This window comes from Jatropha curcas, chromosome 1 (genome assembly GCF_041381405.1).
Source record: "Jatropha curcas cultivar XTBG-Jc1 chromosome 1, XTBG_Jcur_1.0, whole genome shotgun sequence".
In the NCBI taxonomy this organism is placed as follows: Eukaryota; Viridiplantae; Streptophyta; class Magnoliopsida; order Malpighiales; family Euphorbiaceae; genus Jatropha; species Jatropha curcas.
The window spans coordinates 30463895-30489762 of NC_143151.1; the positions used below are offsets into that span (position 1 = coordinate 30463895).

At 33.4% G+C, this 25868-nt stretch overlaps 4 protein-coding genes across 6 annotated transcripts in view; 2 read left to right on the forward strand and 2 right to left on the reverse strand.

Annotated features, from left to right (window-relative positions):
* The window catches only part of NRB4 (mediator of RNA polymerase II transcription subunit 15a-like protein), a 17506-nt gene extending 960 nt beyond the window's left edge, over positions 1–16546 (forward strand). The window contains exons 2-15 of one of the 3 annotated variants that reach the window (XM_089724278.1): positions 309–464; positions 638–749; positions 1084–1207; positions 7124–7196; positions 7370–7481; positions 7808–7931; positions 8985–10385; positions 11212–11282; positions 11762–11836; positions 12418–13767; positions 13920–14264; positions 14917–15117; positions 15205–15293; positions 16003–16546. In XM_089724278.1, the coding sequence (XP_089580404.1) occupies positions 352–464; positions 638–749; positions 1084–1207; positions 7124–7196; positions 7370–7481; positions 7808–7931; positions 8985–10385; positions 11212–11282; positions 11762–11836; positions 12418–13767; positions 13920–14264; positions 14917–15117; positions 15205–15293; positions 16003–16210 (4398 nt within the window). In that variant the 5' untranslated portion in view covers positions 309–351 and the 3' untranslated portion in view covers positions 16211–16546. Of the gene's footprint in view, positions 1–308; positions 465–637; positions 750–1083; positions 1208–6485; positions 6645–6863; positions 6893–7040; positions 7197–7369; positions 7482–7807; positions 7932–8984; positions 10386–11211; positions 11283–11761; positions 11837–12417; positions 13768–13919; positions 14265–14916; positions 15118–15204; positions 15294–16002 lie in introns of those variants that run through there. The other 2 variants (XM_089724276.1, XM_089724272.1) reach the window with 2 other exon arrangements.
* Positions 16547–17142: 596 nt separating this feature from the next.
* LOC149499355 (peroxidase 5-like) lies at positions 17143–18441 on the reverse strand. The gene is made up of 2 exons (XM_089725098.1): positions 18138–18441; positions 17143–18004 (listed from the first exon to the last, which is right to left on the reverse strand). Exons 1-2 carry the CDS (start codon positions 18336–18338, stop codon positions 17228–17230), a joined length of 978 nt encoding a protein of 325 aa, XP_089581224.1. The 5' UTR covers positions 18339–18441; the 3' UTR covers positions 17143–17227.
* A 1529-nt stretch (positions 18442–19970) lies between these two features.
* LOC149499356 (peroxidase 5-like) lies at positions 19971–21333 on the reverse strand. Its single transcript, XM_089725786.1, has 2 exons — positions 21079–21333; positions 19971–20964 (listed from the first exon to the last, which is right to left on the reverse strand). Exons 1-2 carry the CDS (start codon positions 21103–21105, stop codon positions 20185–20187), a joined length of 807 nt encoding a protein of 268 aa, XP_089581912.1. The 5' UTR covers positions 21106–21333; the 3' UTR covers positions 19971–20184.
* A 2076-nt stretch (positions 21334–23409) lies between these two features.
* LOC105634796 (peroxidase 5) lies at positions 23410–24734 on the forward strand. The gene is made up of 2 exons (XM_089725397.1): positions 23410–23711; positions 23802–24734. The coding sequence occupies exons 1-2, from the start codon at positions 23496–23498 to the stop codon at positions 24576–24578; spliced, it is 993 nt and encodes a 330-aa protein (XP_089581523.1). The 5' UTR covers positions 23410–23495; the 3' UTR covers positions 24579–24734.
* The last annotated feature ends 1134 nt before the right edge of the window (positions 24735–25868 follow it).

Here is a 25868-nt window from a genome sequence, read left to right on the forward strand (position 1 = left end):
CTTTAATTCGATTTATTGGATTATGTTTTAATTTTTCAGCTTTAAATTATAATTTTACAAATTATCAGAAATATTTTAACTTCTTCCTTTCGTTCTTTGGTTCGTTTATTACTGTAGAATAAAAAATAACATTGTTACGCTTTGAGAGTAAATTTTAAGTTAATGAATGTTAAGCAAAAAAAAAAAAAAAGAAAACTTTTTATTGGTTATTTGCGGTAGAATCAATGACATAGTAGAGTTTTTAAGGCTTATTATAGAATTTTAGATTTATTCCTTCAATTGATAGTCTTTCTTTCTTTCTTTCTTAGTGTTCGTAGCAGCTGTTAATTAATTATTCTTGGTTGGTATCTGATGGATGCCAATAACTGGAGGCCCACCGGCCAAGGTGCAGAACCTACAATGGATGCTGGTGATTGGAGAGCTCAGTTGCAGCCTGATTCGCGGCAGCGAATTGTCAACAAGATGTGGGTGCCGTTGCTTTCAATTTGTAGCTTTTCATTTACATATATCTAAGTTGTAGTGGCTTTGCTATAAAATTAGTAATTTACATCCCTAACGTCAATACAAATATTTTATACATTGAGGGTCCTCTTCTTTGTGCTTATAATATAATTGGTAATGCAATATTTGCATGTAGAATGGAGACATTAAAGAGACATCTTCCATTTTCTAGTCAAGAGGGATTGGAAGAACTCAAGAAAATTGCAGTGCGGTTTGAGGAAAAGATTTATACTGCTGCTGCAAGCCAGGTATGCTCTTAATGATGAAGTATACGTCCTTATGTTAATCCTCTTGGTTTGTTCATTTTATTTAGAAGGGTAGGAGATTGATCCTGAACAACGGAAGTGTAGACAAAATAATAGGGGAGAGGGAGAAAGCCCAGAGTTTTGATGGGGGGGGTGTTGTTTGTTGTGGGTGGGTTGGGGGGCCAGCGGAACTGCAAACATGGGTGTCCACTATATGCCAATGGTTCAGCATGTAGCCTCCTCCCACCCCGCCTCTCCCATTAAAAATCTTGACTGCAACATTTTTATAGTGGGTCGTTGTGAGTTCTAAGTTTATTCTAATGATCTCTGATTTCAGCCGGATTATCTACGGAAAATTTCTTTGAAGATGCTTACAATGGAGTCCAAGTCTGAAAATCCTATGCCGAATTCTTTACCACCCAATGCATCTGGCAATAGCAACAGAGCCCCTGATCCAGGAGGTAATAACTCTACATAACATTGGACTTCCATGTGATGCCATTGTCAACATTTCATTTTGGGTTAATGTCACAAGCAGTCATGAACTAGTCAGTGACTGTCCCTGATATAGCAATAACCCTATGTACACTTCTTTACCACCCAGACAGCTTGGTCCAGAAGGTAATAGCTTGATTGAACGTTGGACTTCTATTTGATGCGATTGTCCAAGTATTAACTCATGTTAGCTTTTGGTGATGTAAGGTTACGATTTTCTTGTCTGTTTGGATTAATTAACACTAATTTACTAGTCCTTAACTTTTGATTGGTTAAGACAGTTCTAAAATCACTCCGACCATTTTAGGCCATTTAGAAATTTATGAAGCTGAAGTTGGTATCGAGCATTGTACGTTGCAGGAGTTCAAAACAGAGGAGCAGTTCACTGCTTTTGCAATTTGACTGGCAAAATTACAGAGAGGGATGTAAAAGGAGAGAGAATTAGGAGTTATTTTGGTACAAATTGAAAATTTAATACTTGAATTTGAAGTGTTGAATAATATACTCCAACTTGCATACATGACAGTTCTTTTTGTAAGATGCACAAATTGATCAAATTTTTTCATCCATGTTTTGGTATTTATACAATTAACATGTTGCTATGTCCTCTCTAGAACTGAATCCGCTATTACTCATATTCGTGCGGATTTAAAATGCTCCATGTAGTCAGATTATTTTAAAAAAAGATACTGAGAAGTTTGTAATTGACCAAATTAATTTGAATGCTAATATTAGACAAAACCGCTGAGTATTTTAAAATTTGAGTATCTCCTCCCTCAATTCCATTTAAGGGGCAAAAAGAAGATTTGTTAGTGAAGGTATCTGCCATTTTTTACTTGCTGAAATCATTTTATTTGCTGCTATTTAACTAATTAACTTTTCTTATTTGCTTCATAGATGCAAAGAAAGCAGAGTTGGAAGAACTTACAAGAGAAACTATGGAGCTTAACTTAGAGCCGGAGGAATTGTATAAAGATGTTGAAGTTGTTGTTTGTACTTCCTCATCTAAATTGTAATTTAGATGATGTTTATGTTTATTTGGAGAAATTGGATGGCGTTTGAATGATGTTTATGTTTATTTGGGAGAATTCGGATGATGTTTAATTAGAACTTTTATGCATTTGTGCTTATTTGAAGAATATTAAAATTTATTGTTGTGCTTATTATATTATATAATATATAATGTGTATATAAAATATGTTAATATATATATATATATATATATATATATATATATATATATATATATATATATATTGAATCTCAACATTGAAGACGAGCATAAGAAAAACGTCTTTTAATAGAGAATGAGCAAGCTTATTTGTTTACCTATTAATCCAAATCAAAGAAACATTAACAAGTTGGATAACATTGAGATTGTCTAAAACGTTCATATTAAATTTTTTGATTTACAAAAGTATCAATAATAGTTTTAATTTGATTAGTTCAAAAAATAAAGATTTAATTTTGATTGATCATATTAATTTCTTTTTTCAATTTAAACTCTATTGGATAAAATAAGAAATTATATTATATAATATATAATGTGTATATAAAATATGGTAATATATATATATATATATATGGTAATAATATTTGATGGATAGTAAATAAGGTACATTAAATATGGTAAGAATATAATACCTTTAAATATTTTAATTTTATTGATTGAAAAAATAAAGGTAATTTAACTTTTATTTGTTATATTATATACTATATAAGGTACAGATTAAATATGATATGAATATAATGTATTTAATTATTATTTTTTTAGAGAAATTATTAATTTTAATAAAACTTTAATTTGATTAGTTATAATTATAAATATGTTATTTCCTAAACAAGTTATTTAATTATTGAATTTTTTATTATTTCATAAAATATATTTTTTTTGTTTTTATGAATATTTTTAAATTTTTAGTAATACAAACTGTTTATAATGTTTGTATAGATTAAATTTCACTTACTTGCAATGTGAAAAAAATCAATGAATACAAACAATATGCAACACACGTTAAAGAAAATTAGTTTTCTAAGAAAAGAACGTATAATAACATCACTCGCTCTCATCGAACTAAAAGAAAGAACATAGTAAGTTAATACCTTAGTCAACTTTTTTTTTTTTTTTCATAATAACAAGGTGTTAGTTAGGGCGGAGTGTAAGCGACTTTAATCTCCATAAGAGTGAAAATACAATTTCAATTCTCGAGAAGCATCATTTATTGAGAGAGTCAATAATCTTTATATTTTATGGCCTGAGAAAAATTATACCCCGGTGAGTATTACCAAAAGAATTATAATTAATTTCGATAAAAAAAAGGAATTGAGCATTTTTTTTAATCGCTATTCCCTCTTGTATAAAAGTATTTTTGATATTTTAAATGAAAAATACTTTTTATAAATATATAAGAAATTAATTAGAAAGGGGTGAAGCAATAATTTGGAAATTGATAAGAAGAATACGTATTTCACTATGTGAAGTATTTTTTTCTAGAAAAAAATGATTGTGAAGATCGTCAAAAATATATATTATATTGAAAATTTTGAAGTTGATATTTTCAAAATTTTTTATTCTATATTGATATTTTCAAATTAAGGTGTCACTATTTTATGGAGAGAAATGAAATATATGGAGTACAAACAAACAATGAATAAAAGGAAAGTGAGGCTTAATAACAAAAGAAATTTAAAATTTAAAATTTAAAATTTTGTTTGAGGCAACATAATTAAATCACTTTTATTTGAAAGTAAATGAGTCCCTTTTGTGTTAGTGTTAATCACATTTTTGAGCACATAAAATAAATGAGGAAAATTTTTTTATCACACTAACATGGTTTGAATCCTTAAACTCAAATTAAACTTTGATTAGATATGTATATTTTATGACAACTTGCATTGTCATAAAATAATTCAATAGAAAATATTCATGGTTAAAAGAAAATTAACTCATTTTAAGGAAAAAGACTTCCTATTTTTAAGAGCGTAAAACATTTTCTGAATTTTGACAAGTAATAAAAAAGAGAGATAGAGATAAATTAACATTGCTAATTTGGTCTTCTATTTCCAAATTAAAGGAAAATATGGTTTACATAAACCTCCTAGCTAAAGGTGGACATTTGACCTAACCAAACCAGAGGGAAGAGTTTAGAAATCGGTTCAGTATCATATCGAACCAAATCAATTTTGGGTTTGGTTTGATTATTCGAACTGAATAATATATTTTAGACGTAAAAGTGAATTTGGTTAGCTATGCAAGTGATAAAAACAAAAACCATTCGGTTATCACTATTCAAACCGTATAGTAACCAAACTTTTAAAAGTTGATCAAATCAAATCGAAATGGTTCGATTTGGTTATTTGGTCCGGACCAAAATACTATTTTGGCCTGCTCCTAGCTTATAAAAACGTATTAATAAGTTTTAAGTTACTGTCTATGTGAGTTTTAGAAGTTTTCTATTTTAGTTTTTTGCTATAAAAAAAAATTTCTATTTTTAAATAAAAGATTTGAATTTTAAGTTATGTAGGATTAACTTCAAATAATTCTACACTAAATGACTCAATCCAAGGTTTGCAAAATTTGGAATGTAACCGGATTTTTTCAGTAAAGTGTAAGGACAAATTTATGTATTTGGATGGTTATTATTGCTTCTTATATGAACCAATTCCATTGTTTAAAAGGTGACGTTTGGTTGGGGTAAATAGATTAGGGAAGTTGTTATCAATTCAACTTTTTGAGAAACAGATCATCCAACTTACCTTATATAGGGGAAGTAAGTTCCTTAAGTATAGATAGAGAAGTGCAACTTCTCTAATTAACTGCAATTAGAGAAGTGCAATTTCTCTAGTTAAATGCAATGAATTTACTAATTTATCCTATTAACTATATTATGGATATCATTATAATTTATAGTTTGAGAGCAATTCAGTTCTTAGGAAGTTGATTTACATACTAAATACATACAAATTATATTTCTTGGAAAATAATTTCCTTAGAAGTGTATTTCACGAGAATTATACTTTCTGGGAAGTAAGCGATTTTGAACCAAACGATGCCTGAGATCGTTACCATTTTATATAAAAATATGATGAAAAAAGTATTTCCTTCATTATTTTTGTCGGTCGATTTAAGAAGCTGATTTGTCCATAAATATTATTAAGAATACGAAGAGGCATCGATTTTTTTTTTTTCAATTTTACTCTTACTTATATTAAATACAAATAACGATTTTCCACAAAATTTCAAACCCAATACAATCATCTTCATCTCTTGCTCTTGTAATATTTATTAGTGAAAGAAAATTATTGCGATTGGAGCAGTTAGACGAAATAAAGATAATATAGTCAAATTAAGAGATTGAATATGGAAAAAAGCAGTAAAATTTATAATTAACTACTTAACTATAGTAATAATATTATACTATTTTGTTCAAACGCAAATCATTGGTTGTGTGGAATAGTCAATCATCGTTTGAATTGATTATTTGAAAGACAAACCTACTTCGCTACTATTAGCCTATTAGGCATTCAAATGGAGGCTAAAATTGTAAAATACACACATAAGTTTATACGTTAATGGAAAATAAAAAAAGATTGATAAAAATTGCATAATTTCTGTTTTAATTAATAAATATTTTAGACATTGGTATCAATGAAATTATTCTCAATATATAAATGTAAGGTTAAATTTTCTTAAAAAAATTTTAATAGGACTCTTAATTTTTAGATTGACCTTGAAATTTTATACTATTAAAATTATATTTTTAAATATTTTTAATTTGTAAAACGGCAACCATCGGATATAAATTTACATATTTTTAATTATTAAATGAATATTTAATAGAGTGATATTTTATGATTATTTTTATATAAATTATTGAACAATGGTTTATATAATTTCTAATTATTTAATTAATTGAAAATATTTTAATTGACGCAATTTTATAAATTAATTTGAGAAATTACAATTTTGTAAGTTTAAAGATTTAATATTAACCTAAAATTGATAAATCATTAAACTTTTCTTGTAAATTTTAGGTCATAGTTTATTCATTTGGTCATGAAGTTAGTACAATTATTGTTTGATTATAATCAAATTAATTGAAGAAAGGTAAATGTTATCTTCAAAAAAAAAAAAGTAACATTTATGTTTCAAAAATATTTAATAAAAAATAGAAGAAAAAAAGGAGGGTAACGATGGTATTTACATGTGAAAGTTCAAAATATAAATAAGATATTTATGGAGAGTATAGTATTATAGTAATATATCTGTGCCTGGTGTTAGAATCTGGGAATGGATAGTTTTTTCTGTTGATTTTCTCTTTCCCTTTCTCTTGTTTCTCCTCCAAATTTTCAGTGTTTCTGATAACGAACAACAAAATCATTGAGAAACACTCCAATCGCAAGGTGCTTCTTTTCTCTTTCCCTAATTTAAAAAAAAAAGAAATGATATTCTTGAAGCGTGTAACTGATTCTCTTTTTCTCTAGAAATTTGATTTCTTTAAGGGAAACGATGAGGAGGATAATCTATCAGTTGAAACCCTTTATTTGATTTTTGATTTCTGTGGTGGGTTTTGAAATTTCGATTTTCTTTCCTTTCCTTATTTGGTTCGTTTATTATTGTAGAATCAAAATAACATTGTTACGCTTTGAGAGTAAGTTTTAACTTAATGAATGTTAGCAAAAAAATTAAATTTTTTTTATTGGTTCTTTGCTGTAGAATCAATGATGTAGTAGAGTTTTTAAGGCTTATTATAGAATTAGATTTATTTTGTCAATTGATAGTCTTTCTTTCTTTCTTAGTGCTCTTAGCAGCTGTTAATTAATTATTCTTGGTTGGTATCTGATGGATACCAATAACTGGAGGCCTACCGGCCAAGGTGCAGAACCTACAATGGATGCTGGTGATTGGAGAGCTCAGTTGCAGCCTGATTCGCGGCAGCGAATTGTCAACAAGATGTGGGTGCCGTTGCTTTCAATTTGTAGCTTTTCATTTACATATATCTAAGTTGCAGTGGCTTTGCTATAAAATTAGTAATTTACATCCCTAACGTTAATACAAATATTTTATACATTGAGGGTCCTCTTCTTTGTGCTTATAATATAATTGGTAATGCAATATTTGCAAGTAGAATGGAGACATTAAAGAGACATCTTCCATTTTCTGGTCAAGAGGGATTGGAAGAACTCAAGAAAATTGCAGTGCGGTTTGAGGAAAAGATTTATACTGCTGCTGCAAGCCAGGTATGCTCTTAATGATGAAGTATACGTCCTTATATTAATCCTCTTGGTTTGTTCATTTTATTTAGAAGGGTAGGAGATTGATCCTGAACAATGGAAGTGTAGACAAAATAATAGGGGAGAGGGAGAAAGCCAGAGTTTTGGTGGGGGGTTGTTGTTTGTTATGGGTGGGTTGGGGGCAGCGGGAATGCAAATATGGGTATCCAATATATGCCAATGGTTCAGCATGTAGCCCGCCCCCCCCCCCCCCCCCCCCCCCAAGATCTTGACTGCAACATTTTTATAGTGGATCGTTGTGAGTAGTTAATTCTAACTATCTCTGATTTCAGCCGGATTATCTACGGAAAATTTCTTTGAAGATGCTTACAATGGAGTCCAAGTCTCAAAATCCTATGCCGAATTCTTTACCACCCAATGCATCTGGCAATAGCAACAGGCCCCCTGATCCAGGAGGTAATAACTCTATATAACATTGGACTTCCATGTGATGCCATTGTCAATATTTCGTTTTGTGGTTAATGTCACAAGCAGTCATGAACTAGTCAGTGACTGTCCCTGATGCAGCAATAACCCTAATTCTATTTTAGGTTAGATGGGAAGATTATATTGAAAAGAGAAGAAAAATAAATCAAAATCTCAATCTAACTACGCTGGAACTACTGGTTTCACAACCTGAAATAAATTTCCAGAATTGGTTTTTTTTATTATTCCTCAAAAATCTCATATCTGCCACTAAAATAAAACATTACAGCCGTATAATTCTGACTAGAATAAGGTTTTTAATTATAAATCCTTATAGGATAAGGACTAAACATAAAATCCTACTAGAGTAAATTCCTAAATAGTAAAATCCTAATAGAAAAAGTTTTTGACTATTTCAAATAAAGTCTAACTTAGCCAAAACATACTTACGTTGACATGAATAGTAACTTTTTCTGAAACTTATGCTCCTGCATCAGTCAGAAAATTAGTAAATTTCAATTTCTTTTTAAATTACGAAATTTTGATTTTTATGAAGATTAAACCACTGAAACCAAAATTGATTTTATTTATCGAAAATATGGTGTGGTAACCATAGTGGAAATTTTTATTATATTTTGTGCATTCAATGCTACGCAAAAGAATTTTCCTTCTCATCTTTATTCTCACTCTTCCTGCTCTACCTCAAAGCAAAATATATACGAGGAAAAAAAAATTGTGGAATGGATGAGAAACTGAGAAATCCAATATGCATATAAAAAAGAAAATATTAGAAAGTGCAATATGGTTCTTTTGTTAGAGAGATCAAAGTTTAATTATCTTTAGGAGATTGAAATTTAGTGATTAGTTTCGTTGATTCTAGTTATATTCACCATTCATGTTGCCCCATTATTTGCAACTTTATACTTTCTGTTTTGGAGATAAATGGCAAATGCTTGTACTGATGAATCAGCAGTTCCTCCTTTCTTGAATTTCTGGTTGTTCTCTAACTTGGTTTCTTTTCATCTTTTCTCTTATGCTGAACAGCATCTCATAGCATGCCACCCCAAGGTCACAGTCAAGGGCAGTCACTTCCTATTCCATTGTCAGTTAATCAGTCCCAAACACGTCAGCAGTTGCTACCCCAGAACATTCAGAATAATATGCCATCTACCGGGGTTCAGGGTTCTGCCACTTTGACATCTGCACTACCTTCTGTTTCTGGTTTAGCACAGAATTCTATCTCAAATGTTGTTAGTCAGAATCCTAACATGCAGAATATTCCTGGAGTTCAGCAGAACTCAGCAGCAAATTCAATGGGACAAGGCGTACCCTCCAATATTTTTGCCAATTCTCAGAGACAAATGCAAGGAAGGCAACCGGTTCTTCCCCAACAGCAGCAGCAGCAACAGTCCCAACAGTATAATATTTATCACCAGCAACTCCAACAACAATTTATGAAGCAGAAGCTCCAGCAGCAGGGAAATCTCCCACATAATCTTGTGCCATCTCACATCCAGCAGCAGCAGCAGCAGCAGCAGCAACAGCAGCAGCAGCAGCAGCAAAACCTATTACAGCCAACTCAATTGCAATCTTCTCAGCAATCTAGTATGCAAACGTCATCTGTTATGCAGCCTTCCATGATGCAATCAGCACCACTCTCTGGTCTTCAACAGAATCAGCCTTCTGTTCAACAATCGACGCAATCCATGCTTCAACAACATCAACAATCTGTCCTCAGGCAGCCGCAGCAAACACAGCAGACTGCTAGTATTCATCAACAGCAGTCATCAATGATGCAGCAGCCATTGTTGCCCCCTCAGCAGCAGCTAATGGGCCAACAACCCAATACTGGAAATATGCAGCAAAATCAGTTAATTGGACAACAAAACAGTGTTGGAGACATGCAGCAGCAACAACAGAGGTTGCTAGGCCAGCAGAATGCCCTTCAAAATCTGCAGCAGCAACAGCAACACCAGCAGCAGCAGTTAATGGTTCAACAAAATAACCTCTCAAGTATGCATCAACAACAATTAGGCTCTCAAAATAACGTCTCTGGTTTGCAGCAACAGCAGCAGTTGCTTGGAACGCAGCCTGGCAACTCGAGCATGCAAAGTAATCAGCATTCTGTACACATGCTGCAACAGCAGAAGGTTCCATTACAGCAACCAGCACAGCAAAATGCAACAAATTTGTTGCCTACTCAGGGGCAGCAGTCACAAGCACAGCTACCACAGCAGCAGTTGATGTCTCAGATGCAATCACAGCCAACACAGTTGCAACAACAGCTGGGTTTGCAACAGCAGTCTAATCCCTTGCAAAGGGATCTGCAGCCAAGGATCCAATCATCAAGTCAGGCGCCAGGTTCCTTGCTTCAACAGCAGAATGTAATTGATCAGCAAAAGCAATTATATCAACCTCAGAGAGCTCTTCCAGAGACATCATCAAGTATGTCACAGATTTTCTGTTCCTAGTCATGATCTCACTCTGCTTTTCTTCTGATTTTGGCTTATCATTTGCATTCCAATTTGTATCACACTTCTCTGGAAGATATGAGAATGGTTCAAGTAAAACCTACCCTTTGCCATAGCTTTATGTGCTGCCAAATGCTAATATTGATTTTTTCAGTTGTTAGGTTGCCACATTGCATCTATGAGAAAAACTGTCATGTCCTCCGCTTCATAGCTCCATTTTTGTATGTGGTCAACTTTGATGTCCAAGAATTCAACTTATATTTCTTAAACTGAATGCTTCACTGAGGAGTATAGAAATGTCAGCAAGTCAATTGACTCATGATCATCTCCTCAATGCTAATTGTAATGCATGTGATTAATACTTACTAAAGTAACAAAGAGGGTGATGCTAGCTATTATGAAATAGAGTTTATATGAGGACGATTGTTTTAAATATTTTTCCTTCTTAATGTGTACAATTTCTCTTTCTTTTGTTTTTGGTTCTGGATTGTAACCATACATGGTTTTTTTTCTGTCATTCCCGTTTAGACCTCTCTTATTCCATACCTTAGCAGCACACGCTCCTTGTGTAATCCTATTGTGCTTGAATGGCCTGCCTTTCTTATCTTTATCTTTTAGTTTAACAAAATTGATTGGACATTTGATTATGTCCTTACTTGTTTCTTTGTTCTTTTGTTAGTGTCATATATTGATAGGTTCCTGCAACTGTACATTCTTTTGTTATGAATATATTTTTGGAGTGTGTAGCGCATGTCTATGTTTTAGTTGACTTACACGTGTATGTATCCGTATCTTTGTAGCATCACTTGATTCGACAGCACAGACTGGCCATGCAAATGGGGGTGATTGGCAAGAGGAAGTCTATCAAAAGGTATTTTATATGACATTCTGTGTCACAGGAAGTCTGTATGTTATTAGGATCAAATTTATGGGATTTTTTTTTCCGGCTAGGGTATTAGGGAACTGTTGGCTCGGACATGACCATGGTTGGTTAGGAACCAATTTAGTTGCTCTAACAATAAGAAATAAGCAATAATGGATTGTAAGAGTAGAAAAACTTCGCCTTTTAAGGTCAATCATTTTGGTAAATCTGGTTCCACAATCATTTTGCTAAGGATTTTATATATACTTAGCAAGCATAAAACCATGGAAAAGTTTGAACTGAGCCACAATATCAATTAAAGACGTTGATTACATAAGGTTTTCGTGCCTTTCCATTTTATGCATACGAATATGACTTTTCAAGAGTCTGGTATTGTTGTGCTCTTCTGTTGTTTCAATCCATATCTTTAGCTCCCTTCAAAGCCTTTTATTTTTGATCATATTTTTATATATTTCTTTTGTATATAGATCAAGGCCATGAAGGAGATGTATCTGCCTGAACTAAATGAAATGTACCAGAAAATTTCCACGAAGTTACAGCAGGTAATTGAACTTGCTATTTGTTTGTTTATCAATTCTTTGCCTAATCGTTACTTGTGATCTCCCATTTTTCAGTTAATTTATTGTGATAATTGTGACATGGTGCTGATGTGTCATTCACTCTCGTTTTGCATGTCTATATTACTGCTTCACACCTATGGTTGTGGAAAAAAAAAAATCTTCTGCAAAGAAAAGGAAGAATCTTTGCGCATATGCAATATATATATATACTGACAATCGCATGGTTGGTAATATCAATTTTGTTGCAAAGAATTAGTTTGTCAGTTCATTGCCTAAGCATTACTTGTGAACTCCCTTTTCCAGTTTATTTATTGTGGTAATGGTGACTAGTGTTGTTGTCTATATTTTTGGTAAGTCATCTGCACTGGTTTACACCTCCAGTTGTGGGGAAAAAAAAAAAAAAAAAAAAAAAAAAACTTGCCTGCAAAGAAAAGGAAGAAAATCTTTACAACAGCTGCAATATATATAAACTCTCTCTCACACACACGTATGCTTGGTAACTATTTTGTTGCAAAGATTTAGTTTGATTCTGGAAGCTCACGCGTATGCTATTCTTTTTCCAGCATGACTCTCTTCCACAGCAATCCAAGCCAGAGCAGCTTGAGAAACTAAAAGTATTTAAGGCAATGTTAGAGCGTATTATATCATTCTTACAGGTTTCAAAAAATAATATTTTACCTGGTTTCAAGGATAAATTGGGTTCATATGAGAAGCAGATTATCAATTTTATAAATACAAATAGACCCAGAAAGTCTACGCCATCACTTCAGCCAGGACAAATTCCCCAGTCTCACATCCAGCAACCTCAATCTCAAGTTTCTCAAGTGCAGTCCCATGAAAATCAAATGAACCCCCAAATGCAATCAATGAACTTGCAAGGGTCTGTGCCAACAATGCAGCAGAACAACATGTCTTTGCAGCACAGTTCTTTATCTTCCTTATCTGCGGCTTCAACATCACAGCAAAACATGATGAATTCACTGCAACCATCTTCCAATTTAGATTCAGGTCAAGGAAATGCAATGAGCTCATTGCAGCAGGCAACAGTAGGATCTGTACAACAGAATCCTGTGAGCACTCCCCAACAGAGCAACATTAACAATTTGTCATCACAAAATGGGGTGAATATGCTGCAGCCTAATATTCCCCTTCAGTCAAATCCCAGCATGCTTCAACATCAGCATTTGAAACAACAACAAGAACAGCAGATGACTCAACAACGATATCAACAGCGCCAGGTGCAGCAGCAATTAATTCAGAAGCAGCAGATTCTGCAACAACAGCAACAGCAGCAATTTCACCAACAAGCAAAGCAGCAGTTGCCTGCACAGATGCAGGCACACCAAATGCCACAGGTACATCAGATGAATGATGTCAATGAGCTTAAGATCAGACAGGGGATGACTGTTAAGCCAGGTGTTTTTCAGCAACATCTTCCGACCATTCAGCGGACAGCTTATCCCCATCAACAGTTGAAATCAGGAGCTTCATTTCCCATTTCTTCACCTCAACTGATTCAGGCTGCTTCCCCTCAATTATCTCAGCATTCCTCTCCTCAGGTTGATCAGCAAAATCTACTATCAATTAAAGCTGGAACCCCTTTGCAGTCTGCAAACTCTCCTTTTGTTGCCCCTTCTCCTTCAACTCCCTTAAATGCATCTCCTATACAAGGAGATTCTGAGAAACCTGTATCTGGTATTTCCTCACTTTCAAATGCTGGAACCATTGGACAACAACAAACAACAGGTGCTCAAGCACCGGCTCCATCACTTGCAATTGGCACTCCCGGTATATCAGCCTCACCTTTGCTTGCTGAGTTTACTGGTTCTGATGGTGCACCTGGTAATGCTTTGACTATCGCTTCTGGCAAGTCAGCTGCTATGGAGCAACCTCTTGAGCGATTGATTAAAGTGGTTGGTCATGCCCTTTCTAGGTCTTTATATGTTTTTTTTGGTGCACCTTGATCTTGGGATGGTTAAAGGGGGAGGATGGACCCTTGAAAATGTTTTCTTGGTATTTTTATTGATTATGAATGTCAAATTCATGCTATAATTGCCTTTCACAGGTTAAGTCTATGTCCCCTAAAGCACTGAGTGCATCTGTCAGTGACATAGGATCAGTTGTCAGTATGATTGACAGAATTGCAGGATCAGCCCCAGGCAATGGATCTAGAGCTGCAGTTGGTGAGGATTTGGTGGCAATGACAAATTGTCGTCTTCAGGCAAGAAATTTTATCACCCAAGATGGAGTGTCTGGGACAAAGAAAATGAGGCGATATACAAGTGCTATGCCATTGAATGTTGTGTCATCAGCTAGCAGTGTAAGTGATAGTTTTAAGCAGTTGAGTGGTCCAGAGACATCAGATTTGGAATCAACTGCAACATCATGTGTCAAGAGGCCTAGAATTGAGGTATTTTTACTTTTGTTAAATGATAAAAGCTTTAAAAATTTTGTAATGAATCAATGGAAAACTGGTTAAGGATTTTGTCTTCCAGTTCAAATATATTAATCTGTGGATCTCTTTTAGTTCTATGTTAGAACAATACTTTTGTTGTTATTGCTTGTAACGTCTCATGCTACAAATACCAGATTCTCTTGCTTTTATAAGATGTATTGCTTGGTGGTTCACAAAAGGTTCAGTTCCATATGTTATATGTTTAACATTTTCATCTGCAATTTTGACTAGTTTTATGTTAGAAAATTTTAGTATACATTCTGAAAACAGTCAGAATAATCTTTAACGTTTTCATCATTAGCACCAACAACCAGAAAAGTGATTGAAATAAAATTTAAAAAAAAGGATTGTGTTTGCTTTAAGTGCTTCGTGTGCTTCTGTAGAAATTCTGAATGGATAAGCAAGAATTTGTCTTTTGATAATATGTTCAAGGAAATTTGCTTGTACATGAAATTAAAATCCGAATATCCTGATACATGGAAAAACTTCATTGGTCCTTTTTCACTCTGAGTCAACATTTTGGTAGCATTTTATTTCCACCTCATTCTTGCTTGGAAATCTCATTTTCACTTCCTCTGAATGGTTAAATGGCATGGTTCCTGTGCAGGCTAATCATGCCCTTTTGGAAGAGATACGGGAAATTAATCAGCGACTCATAGACACAGTGGTTGATATTAGTGAGGAAGATGTTGATCCAACTGCAGCTGCTGCTGCTTTTGAAGGGGGTGAAGGAACCATTGTCAAGTGCTCTTTCAGTGCTGTTGCTCTTAGTCCAAACTTGAAGTCACAGTATGCTTCAGCACAAATGGTGGGCATTCTGACCTAATATGAAGTTTTATACTACATGTGCCATTCATTTCTTTGTATTTACCTTGTTCATTTTTTTACTGTGCAGTCACCGATTCAGCCTCTTAGATTGCTTGTGCCTGCAAATTATCCTAATTGTTCTCCAATACTATTAGACAATTTACCAGTTGAAGTAAGGTATGGGAACAAGGGAATCTGATCTTTACTATTTCTTCATCTTTCTCATGTGCTGGTACTTTGCTTGAATGTTTGGGATCTCTCTCTCTGAGGAAATTGGTGACATCTAAGGCTCGCCCATTTTTCGTCCCTAATTTTTTCCTTCTCTCTCTGTTTCAAGAAAGAAAGTCGTCTTAATATACATACATACATACACACACACACATATATACATAGCAAAAGTTTTATCAATCTTTTCAGTATCTATGAAATATTTGCATGAATAATGACCATGTAAATCTTGATCAGGAAGTTTTATTAGGCACCTAAATGATTTTGAATAACTTTGATTTGTCTGGTGGATTTCTCTGAATGATAAAACAATGAAAGACTACATTTTATTGGAAACCTAGTCCAAGTTAGACTTTTACATGGAATAAATTTCCCTTGAGCTTCGTCATATGCTTTCTCATTGACTGTTTATTGCTTGATGAATTAGAACTCTGCTTCTCCATGTTTGGCACAAATATAAACCCATGTGTGAATTTTTTCATACATGCAGCATAATTTCCCCACTTTCTTTGTGCGACAGTATAACAGGATATAATGAACAAAATAGTTATAACTAGTTTACAGGAGTTTTTCATTTTTGTGCTTCCATAGATTCCTGCTTGCGCTGGAATATTATTCTTTTGATTGTTATTAATTAACTTGAGCCATCTATCAACAGTAAGGAGTACGAGGATCTTTCGGTAAAGGCTAAGTCAAGGTTTAACATCTCTCTCCGAAGCCTTTCACAACCCATGTCACTCGGGGACATAGCAAAGACCTGGGATGTTTGTGCGCGTGCAGTTATTTCCGACCATGCGCAGCAGAGTGGTGGAGGAAGCTTCAGCTCAAAATATGGGACGTGGGAAAACTGCTTGAGTGCAGCATGATTCCTTTTAAAAGCTAAAGGAATAGTTCTGCGTTGATTTTCAGCCATACTTTCCCCGAGGCTGGCAAGTCTTTACATGGGGCTGTCTGCTATGTATAGCTTAGAATAATCATTGTATGTTGTTGTGTAATCTGATGCATATCTATGTCCTAAGTTCAAGAAATGAAGCACTAAGCAGATGGACACTAGATGATTATAATCCATCTATACAAGACTGCAATCTGTTAATTTGTGTTGTTTGTGACAGATTGTCAGCAAACATGATATATTTGTATATTCAGTTTATGGGATGTTATTTTGGTTAATGCAAAGTTTTCAAGTGAAGGCAATTTGGAAATGTTCCTGCTTTTGGTGGACAATGTACAGACTTAACTTTGGGAAATAATGAAAATTTCATGCTCTGTAATCTGTAGCTTATAAAGGTAGTAAATTGGGTGTAAGAACATCCTCCGATAATAACCTGAAATTGAGTTTTAAATTTCTTCCGTTCTGAATGTCACCAAAAGCATCCTCCATAATATCTGGAATTGAGTTTTTAATTTCTTCGAAAATTTTTAGTTTAAATTCCATTAGTCCAAACGATCTCTTACTTTAAATTTCGCTTTATCCACGCAACTCCTCCCTCTCTTTATTGAACAATCACTTCGCAACTTGGATGCTCCATTAAGCAAATCATATTCACTAAAAGAACAGAAAAAAGAAAACCATTTTCATAATGCTAGTATATTTCAATTAGTTTTCTTGATCAAGTTTCCACCCTTTATGATTGTGAAGTAGGTGAAGATTCAAAATCATGCTTAGAATGTCTTAAGAGGGAAAAAAAAAACTTATATTAATTGGTTTGAATTGACTATTACATTTGACATATTAAATTTCTAAAGAATGAGTTCCATTTACAGTTTGGTTGACAAATATCAAATAAGAAAATTAAAGTGAACAAATGAACGAATAATTCTTTAGAAAAATTCAAAGAATCAAAGAAAAAAAAATTTTTTGCTAAACATTTTAGCGAACTTAATTAGTTCACGACACTGCATTGCTTTCTGACTTCACCTTGAGTACCAGTAAGGACATCAAGAGAACCCATATGAACCATTGCCTTCGCAAACTTAGCCGCCCATACTCTGCTGTTTCTTGCGTTGTTCACCACCATTTTCTGTGTAGAAGGGCTGTTCAACAATGTCTGATCTGAAGTCAGTAGTCCTCTATTCTTCTTCAATTCCATATAATATCTGTTATCCATCCGGTTAGGCGTAGGATCAAGCGCCACCGTTGGATCATTAGTAGAGCCCCCATTATTATTAGATGGTGGGCATCTAGTCTTCAAAACAGCCGCATACGCAGAATCCATGGATGGATCTTGAGCGTGAGTGGAATTAAAAGAATAAAGACGGTTAGAGAAGGAAGAACAATGCGATATGCCAATCGAATGGGCTCCTGATAAAGTCACCATTTCGTCAACTGACATTCCTTTACGGCCGAAATTTTGTGAGAGTTGTTCTGCGTTGAAGAATGGAGGTGACAGATTTTGCTCTACTTCATTTATGTTTGATGTACGCCCATCCCTCCTTCCTGCTGGAACGGCGTAGTTTATGCCTCCAAGTTTGTTGGAACTGTCTCTTGCTGCGAATGCAAGAATGTCTGCGCATGATACTGTCTGTGGACATATTGCTTCTATTTGTGCTTTGGCTTCGTTAATTACTTCGAAACCTCGTAAGCTTGGATTGTTAGCTATGTGTTCTCTTTCTGATGGATTTCCTGGTGTGGATTCTAGCAGTACTGATCCATCACAGCCCTGTAAACAGAAATTTATCGAATTAGGATCAACAGGATATTTCATACTTAAATAATAAACAATATTACATTGCTTTTTTTAAAAAGAAAAAAAGCAAACATATATATAAATATATATAGGTGAAAATAAGTACCCTGACAAAGCAATCATGGAAATGCATCCTGATAAGGCCAGCACCTAGGCCTGGATTGCGAGAAACAAACTTATTTACTGCTCTCCTCACAATCGTTTCTGCTAATGGACATGTTGATTTGTAAAATCCCACTTTGAGCGATGCTGATGAAAGAGTAACCAATGAGCACAACAGCACAAGAAAAATAATCGAAGAAGACATGCTACGATAACTTATTGTATAGATACAGATTTTTGATGGATTTGCTTAATTGACTAAAAGAGACGATATATATAATGAGAGTATCAAGAAAAGGGAAATTTAATTGTGGATATTGGATGAGTGTTAAAGCAAAGAGAATAAGTATTTATAGGTTCATATGTTGGCCAAGACGTGTATAGATGTGAGAAAGAGTGCAAGTGCAATTGCAAGTTGAAGTTGAAATTTTCTTTCTTTGAAAATTTCTGTGTTTGGCTTCCATGAAATTTCATTCATTCATTGATTAATATATGAACTGTTCTTTTGCTGCCCCTTTTGTCTTACCTTACTTTTGTACAAGATTTTATGGATTAGAAAGGATTAGGTAGTAGGAGCTTCATTTTCTTTGACTTGTGCAAATTAACATTAACAGCTTTTGATGAAGAGAAAGTAATATATTATTAGGTTGTTTAATTATGTCTTTTAAAAAACTTCATCAAGTATCAGCAAGATGTTGATTGGAAGGTTAAGTGAGTTCAATTTTCGTAAGGGTGAGAAAAACTTTATTAAAAAGATAAAAAATTTCACTTAAATTCAATATCCGCAAAGAGTATTTTGTTGAAAGGGTAAAAATCATTTATACTTTACTATAGCACGAGAGTATAACAGCTCATGGTTATTATAAAAAAAAAATTCAACAACTCTTCAAACTTTAGTGTACCAATATAGATATAATTTAGTGCAAATTGAAGCAATTGAAACCGAGATGTGTAATTCTTATATGATTAGCTATTGATTGAAATTTTCCACTATGAGTGCATGCAGGAGCACGCGGTCACGGATGGGCAAAGTCAAACCTGGCCTTCAGCTGTATACATTGACCATTGAGCAGTGCGCTAATAAATATCAGTTTCTTAAATTTGTTAAATATAATATTATTAATAATTCTAAAATCAATTATTGTTAGACTCAAGTTCTAGGAATAATTTATTTTCAAGATTAATCAATGTTGGATTGTATTTATAAGAATAATGTTTTTAAATTATAATAAGTTGATGTTCAATTGGAATATATGCCCTTAAGCTAATTTACGTATTGCAGCTTTGTAGGTGTTTTAGAAAAAATTTATTTATATTTACATTTATATGGGTCTAAGCACTGTATTTTTTTTTTTTTTTGAATTATTAGAAATAAAAATTATTTTTCCTCCTCATTATTCTACATATTAAATATTAAAATAGAAAATCTTTTTACTTTTACAGAAGATTTTTCCTTGAGTTTCATTTCAAGGTTTGAATTAAATTGAGATTGGGTTAAATTAATCAAGCTCAGTGGCGGAATTTCTCAACATTAAGCAAATTATTATTATTATTATTAATCGGCTCAATATATAAATATTAACTACTTTTGTTTAAGAGTATAAGAGTATAATTGTTTAAGAGTATAAAATTCAAAATCATGTTCAGAATGCACCAAGATATGATCTAGTGATAAATTTTTATACGATCTAATTATAGATTCAGGTTTGAATCATTCTTTTTTATACTCAACAAAAAAAATATATATATATATATATATATATATATATATATGCTTACAATGGTCCGAGAGGGAAAAAAAATTGGAACAACTTCATATTATTATGAATTGGTTTGAATTGATTTTTTTTTTTCGATATTCGACATATTAAACTGCTAAAAAATAATTTACAATTGCATTGACAAATATCAAATGAGAAAAAACAAGAGTTGATAAAATATATATACAATTAGACATTAAAAAAGAAAACAAATGAACGAATAATTCTTTAGAAAATTTCAAATAATCAATGGAAAAAAAAATTATTTGCCATACATTTTAGCGAGGTTCATTAGTTGACAACACTGCATTGCTTTCTGATTTCACCTTGAGTACCACCAGTAAGGACATCAAGAGAACCCATATGAACCATTGCCTTCGCAAACTTCACAGCCCATACTCCGCTATTTATTGCATTGTTCGCCACCATATTCTGTGTAGAAGGGCTGTTCATCAATGTCTGATCTGAAGTCAATAGTCCTCTATTCTTCTTCAATTCCATATAATATCTGTTATCCATCCGGTTAGGCGTAGGATCAAGCGCCACCGTTGGATCACTTGTAGAGGCCCCATTATTATTAGATGGTGGGCATCTAGTCTTCAAAAAAGCCGCATACGCAGAATCCATGGATGGATCTTGAGCGTGAGTTGAATTAAAAGAATAAAGACGGTTAGAGAAGGAGGAACAATGCGATGTGCCAATCGAATGGGCTCCTGATAAAGTCACCATTTCGTCAACTGACATTCCTTTACGGCCGAAATTTTGTGAGAGTTGTTCTACTTTGAAGAATGGAGGTGGCAGATTTTGTTCTACTTCATTTATCTTTGATATACGCCCATCTCTCCTTCCTGCCGGAACGGCGTAGTTTCTGCCTCCAAGTTTTTTGGAACTGTCTCTTGCTGCGAATGCAAGAATGTCTGCGCATGATACTGTTTGTGGACATATTGCTTCTATTTGTGCTTTGGCTTCGTTAATTACTTCGAAACCTCGTAAGCTTGGATTGTTAGCTACGTGTTCTCTTTCTGATGGGTTTCCTGGTGTGGATTCTAGCAGTACTGATCCATCACATCCCTGTAAACAGAAATTTATGAAATTAGGATCAAGAACATATTTCATAATTAATACTAATAAACAATATTACATTGCTTTCTTAAAAAGAAAAAGAGCATATATATATATAACTACCCTGATAAAGAAGTCATGGAAATGCATCCTGATGAGGCCAGCACCTAGGCCTGGATTGCGAGACACATATATGTACTGCTCTTCTCACAATCTTTTCTGCTAATGGACATGATGATTTGTAAACCCCACTCTAAGAGATGCTGATGAAAGAGTAGCCAATGAACACAACAACACAAGCAAAATAATGGAAGACGACATCGTAAGAGCTAGTGTTGAACTTTAGTAAGTACCCAGAACTGATTATTAATCAAACAGGAGAGGAAAATGATGATGAAGTTTATATTATTAGCTGATGAGTGATGAGATGGAAGAAGTGAGTGTAGCATTCATATTTATACATAGGTGGAGAGAGTATTAATTAATGTAATATGGTACTGAAAAGGGTGGAAGTTGAAGTTTTCCTAGTTCGAGTAGTTGTGTGTGTCCATCAGACGGCACATGATATTGGTTGATCTTTTTGGCTCTTTTCTTACCTTTTCGTTGCACGTCTGAGTCTGACTTTGCCCTTCCTTATGGTCAAGCATGCACCAATAGTGGAAAATTTCAAGGATTAGCTAACCATTGAACTATATACATATATATATCTCGTTAACCAGTCCTAATCAAACTTTACACCTTCTTAGTTTTACAGCTTAGTTACTAGGGACGGACTAAATCTAGCCGGGAGCTTAGTCACAGTTATAATTGTTCGTCCCTTTTACTAATGTGTCTTCCCACATGCTCACCCCGCATTGCCAACTAAGCCATAACTCTCGTAGATACTATTACAAGTATATACTATAAAAAATAGTACATCAAATGACATTTAAAATTGTCTTCTTAAGTTAAAAAATATTGTCTCTAATACTTTTGGGGACAATTAGCATTATTCCCTGTGAGCGTCCTTTTAATGAGCGTACCTTACATGGAACGTAAGTTTCACAGATATATTTATCCCCTATGTGGGACGTTAATCGTCCTTAAATTCGATGACAATAATTGCGCTTCGTATACAAGACGTAAGTTGTATCCTACATAAAACATAAGTTTCACAAATATATTTAACATCATGTTCTTAATAGAAAAAGACATTGTAAGAATAACTGATATGAATTTTTTTTTATTGCAAATAAATTTTTATTTTATTAATTAATAGAGTTAGGAAAAACTTATTAATATAACCGAGAACTAATTAATTAAACAAAAAACAATAAAACACTCCAAAATTCTGAGACCCAAGAAAAGTAAAAAAAAAAAAAGAAAAAACAACTACTTAAACCAAAGTTACAGCACTGAAAATTAAATATAGAAAAAATTGAAAAACTGTGGATTGTCTTATCTTATTAGAACAACTTGATTGTCCGACTATGACTAGATCAAAGTAATAAAGCTAAAAAACCAAAAAGCTGGGATACGCGTTTACTGAAATTAATATAAGTTTGAAGAGTTGAGGTTTCTCAAAGGACATTAATAATCAATGAATAATTAAGGCTTCATTTGTTTCCGTAAAATAACTTGTTGAAAAATATTTTCATGAAAAATATTTTGCTTGAAAAATATTTTCCAAATAATTTATTTTCCGTTGTTTGATTGTAATATTGAAAATTAGTTAAAAATATCAAAGTTTTTATCTCATAAAACCATAAAAATATTAATAATAATAAAAATTTTATAATTTAAAAATTTTATTACTAAATATGAAAAGAATGCAAAAAAATATATAAATTATGAAAGTTACCGGTGGCCCGTGGTGGTAGTCAGTGGTGATTGTCGGTGGTTAATGGTGACCGGTGGTAGTGACTATGATGATTAATAAATTAAAAAATATGGACTTATAAGGTTGCCAATGTCTAAAAAATATTTTACTCTCTCAAGAACGGAAAGTTATTTTCTTTAAAAAATAACTTAATTTTCCTTTGATCAAGAAAATATCTTCCGTTGACTTATTTTTATGAAGTTCCCAAGCAACGAAATTTGCAAGTTATTTTATGAAACGAAATGTAGCCTAAATCACCTAATCACTTTCTCTTCATCAAAAGCTGTTATTATTAATTTGCACAAATCAAAGAAAATGGCGCTCCAGCTACCCAATCATTTCTTTTCCATAAAATCTTGTACAGAAAGTAAGGTAAGACCAAAAGGACAGAAAAGAAACAGTTTATATGTTAATTAATGAATGAACTTTCATGGAAGCCAAACACCAGAAATTTTCGAAGAGAGAAAATTTCAACTTCAACTTGTAATTGCACTTGCACTCTTTCTCACATCTATACACGTCTTGGCCAAAATATGCACCTATAAATACCTATTCTCTTCTTCACTATAACACTCATCTAAACATCCATACACTTTTTAATTTCCCTTTTCTTAGCACTCTCCCATTATATATACTGTGCCTTTAGTTATTTAAGCAAATTATATATACAATAATTAATTCAATGAGTTATCGTAGCATGTCGTCTTCCATTATTTTTCTTGTGCTTTTGTGCTCATTGGCTACCCTTTCGTCAGCGTCGCTTCGAGTGGGATTTTACAAATCAACATGTCCATTAGCGGAAACAATTGTGAGAAGAGCAGTAAATAAGTTTGTGTCTCGCAATCCAGGCTTAGGTGCCGGCCTTATTAGGATGCATTTCCATGACTGCTTTGTCAGGGTACTTGTTTTCACCTATATATATCTGCCTTTTTCTTTCTTAAAAAAGCAATGTAGCATTGATCCTAATTTGATAAATTTCTGCTTACAGGGCTGTGATGCATCAGTACTGCTAGAATCCACACCAGGAAACCCATCAGAAAGAGAACACATAGCTAATAATCCAAGCTTACGAGGTTTCGAAGTAATTAACGAAGCCAAAGCACAAATAGAAGCAATATGTCCACAGACAGTATCATGCGCAGACATTCTTGCGTTCGCAGCAAGAGACAGTTCCAACAAACTTGGAGGCATAAACTACGCCGTTCCAGCAGGAAGGAGGGATGGGCGTACATCAAACATAAATGAAGTAGAGCAAAATCTGCCACCTCCATTCTTCAACGCAGAACAACTCTCACAGAATTTTGCCCGTAAAGGAATGTCAGTTGACGAAATGGTGACTTTATCAGGAGCCCATTCGATTGGCATATCGCATTGTTCTTCCTTCTCTAACCGTCTTTATTCTTTTAATTCCACTCACGCTCAAGATCCATCCATGGATTCTGCGTATGCGGCTTTTTTGAAGACTAGATGCCCACCATCTAATAATAATGGGGGCTCTACTAGTGATCCAACGGTGGCGCTTGATCCTACGCCTAACCGGATGGATAACAGATATTATATGGAATTGAAGAAGAATAGAGGACTATTGACTTCAGATCAGACATTGATGAACAGCCCTTCTACACAGAATATGGTGGTGAACAACGCAAGAAACAGCAGAGTATGGGCTGCTAAGTTTGCGAAGGCAATGGTTCATATGGGTTCTCTTGATGTCCTTACTGGTACTCAAGGTGAAATCAGAAAGCAATGCAGTGTCGTCAACTAATTAAGCTCTGGGACAAACATTTTGCTAATTAGATAATGTTTTGCAATTTATTTTTCTTTGATTCTTTCATTTTTTAAAAAGAAAAACAAAATCTTGATTTATTTTATGTATAATTTTTTTACTCTTGTTTTCCCATTTTTAGGTTTGTAAATCAATTTTCAGCTGTTTTAATATGTCAAATGTAATATTCATTCAAGATAATTAATGAATACAATTTGTAAATCATTTTTTAAAATTTTCAACCAAATTGGAGATATAATTAGGTGCAACTTGTAACTACTTGCTGAGGTGATTGACTAGCTAGAGTCGCACCAAGATCTTTGAACTTCGACCCAGTCAAACTAAACCTTAAGTCAAAATGTTAATTAAGTGTGGGTCAGTTATTATGGTTGGCCTTAAGACAGTTGGGTTTGGGACAAAATTCTTCCTAAGCTTGAGATCACTTTGGGTCCATTTGTCTCAAGGCCCATGACAAAGCCCATCTTCCTTTTTTTTTTTTTTTCCCTATAACCACCACGGTCTAAAACCCATTGAACACTCGCTACGTTTGATTCGAGCATTGTAGGACTCATACAGTGAGGAGATTCTCCCTGCTTGTAATTTTCATATCTAATATTTAAACTCGAAACTTTTGATTAAAGAATGAGTCTCGATTAGAGATGGCATCGGGTTGGGTACCTCTTAAAATGCACCAGTCAAACTTGATTTGATTATAAATTAGGTATCCAAATCCATTTAAAATCTCACATTTAATACTCAAACATCTAAAATTGATTATAATTACCCGTTTAAATCTCTGAACCCATTATTAAGCATTAAACATACATTTTATTTTTTTTTTTCAAAGATAAAAAGTAAGTAAAATTATAAACTTATTATTTTGACTTAATAAAAAATATAATATAAATGGTAAATATAATTATACCTTTAATTATAATAAAAAGGAAAAACTATATATACAATTTGAAAAAAAAATTAGTTTAAATATTTTTTGAATATTTATTAAATGAGTAATAAATAGCAGGTACTCGAGTTCTTAAATTCGAATCTAATCTGAATATGATATAAATAGTGAATAATTATTTGAATCTATTCTAATATCGAATCGGGTAGAATTTCTATTTTTAGTCTCAACTGCATTGTTCCAACTAAGTCGGGTCACAATGCCTTCAATTTTAACACAAGCCAAATATATAGGTTCACTCACGGCGGAAGTTTGTTGGAAATATACTGATTGGAAGTCTGTTGGAACTTGGAGGCGACAATTTCACCGCCGTCTACCACGTGGCT

Coding starts and splice junctions, on each gene's coding strand:
- LOC149499355 (XM_089725098.1), bottom strand. CDS start 18,338: ATGTCTTCTTCGATTATTTTTCTTGTGCTGTTGTGCTCATTGGTTACT. Junction 18,005..18,137: donor TCCATGATTGCTTTGTCAGG/GTACTTATTTTC, acceptor TTCTGTTTACAG/GGCTGTGATGGATCAGTACT.
- LOC105634796 (XM_089725397.1), top strand. CDS start 23,496: ATGAGTTATCGTAGCATGTCGTCTTCCATTATTTTTCTTGTGCTTTTG. Junction 23,712..23,801: donor TCCATGACTGCTTTGTCAGG/GTACTTGTTTTC, acceptor TTCTGCTTACAG/GGCTGTGATGCATCAGTACT.
- LOC149499356 (XM_089725786.1), bottom strand. CDS start 21,105: ATGCATTTCCATGACTTCTTTATCAGG. Junction 20,965..21,078: donor TCCATGACTTCTTTATCAGG/GTAGTTATATAT, acceptor TTCTGTTTACAG/GGATGTGATGGATCAGTACT.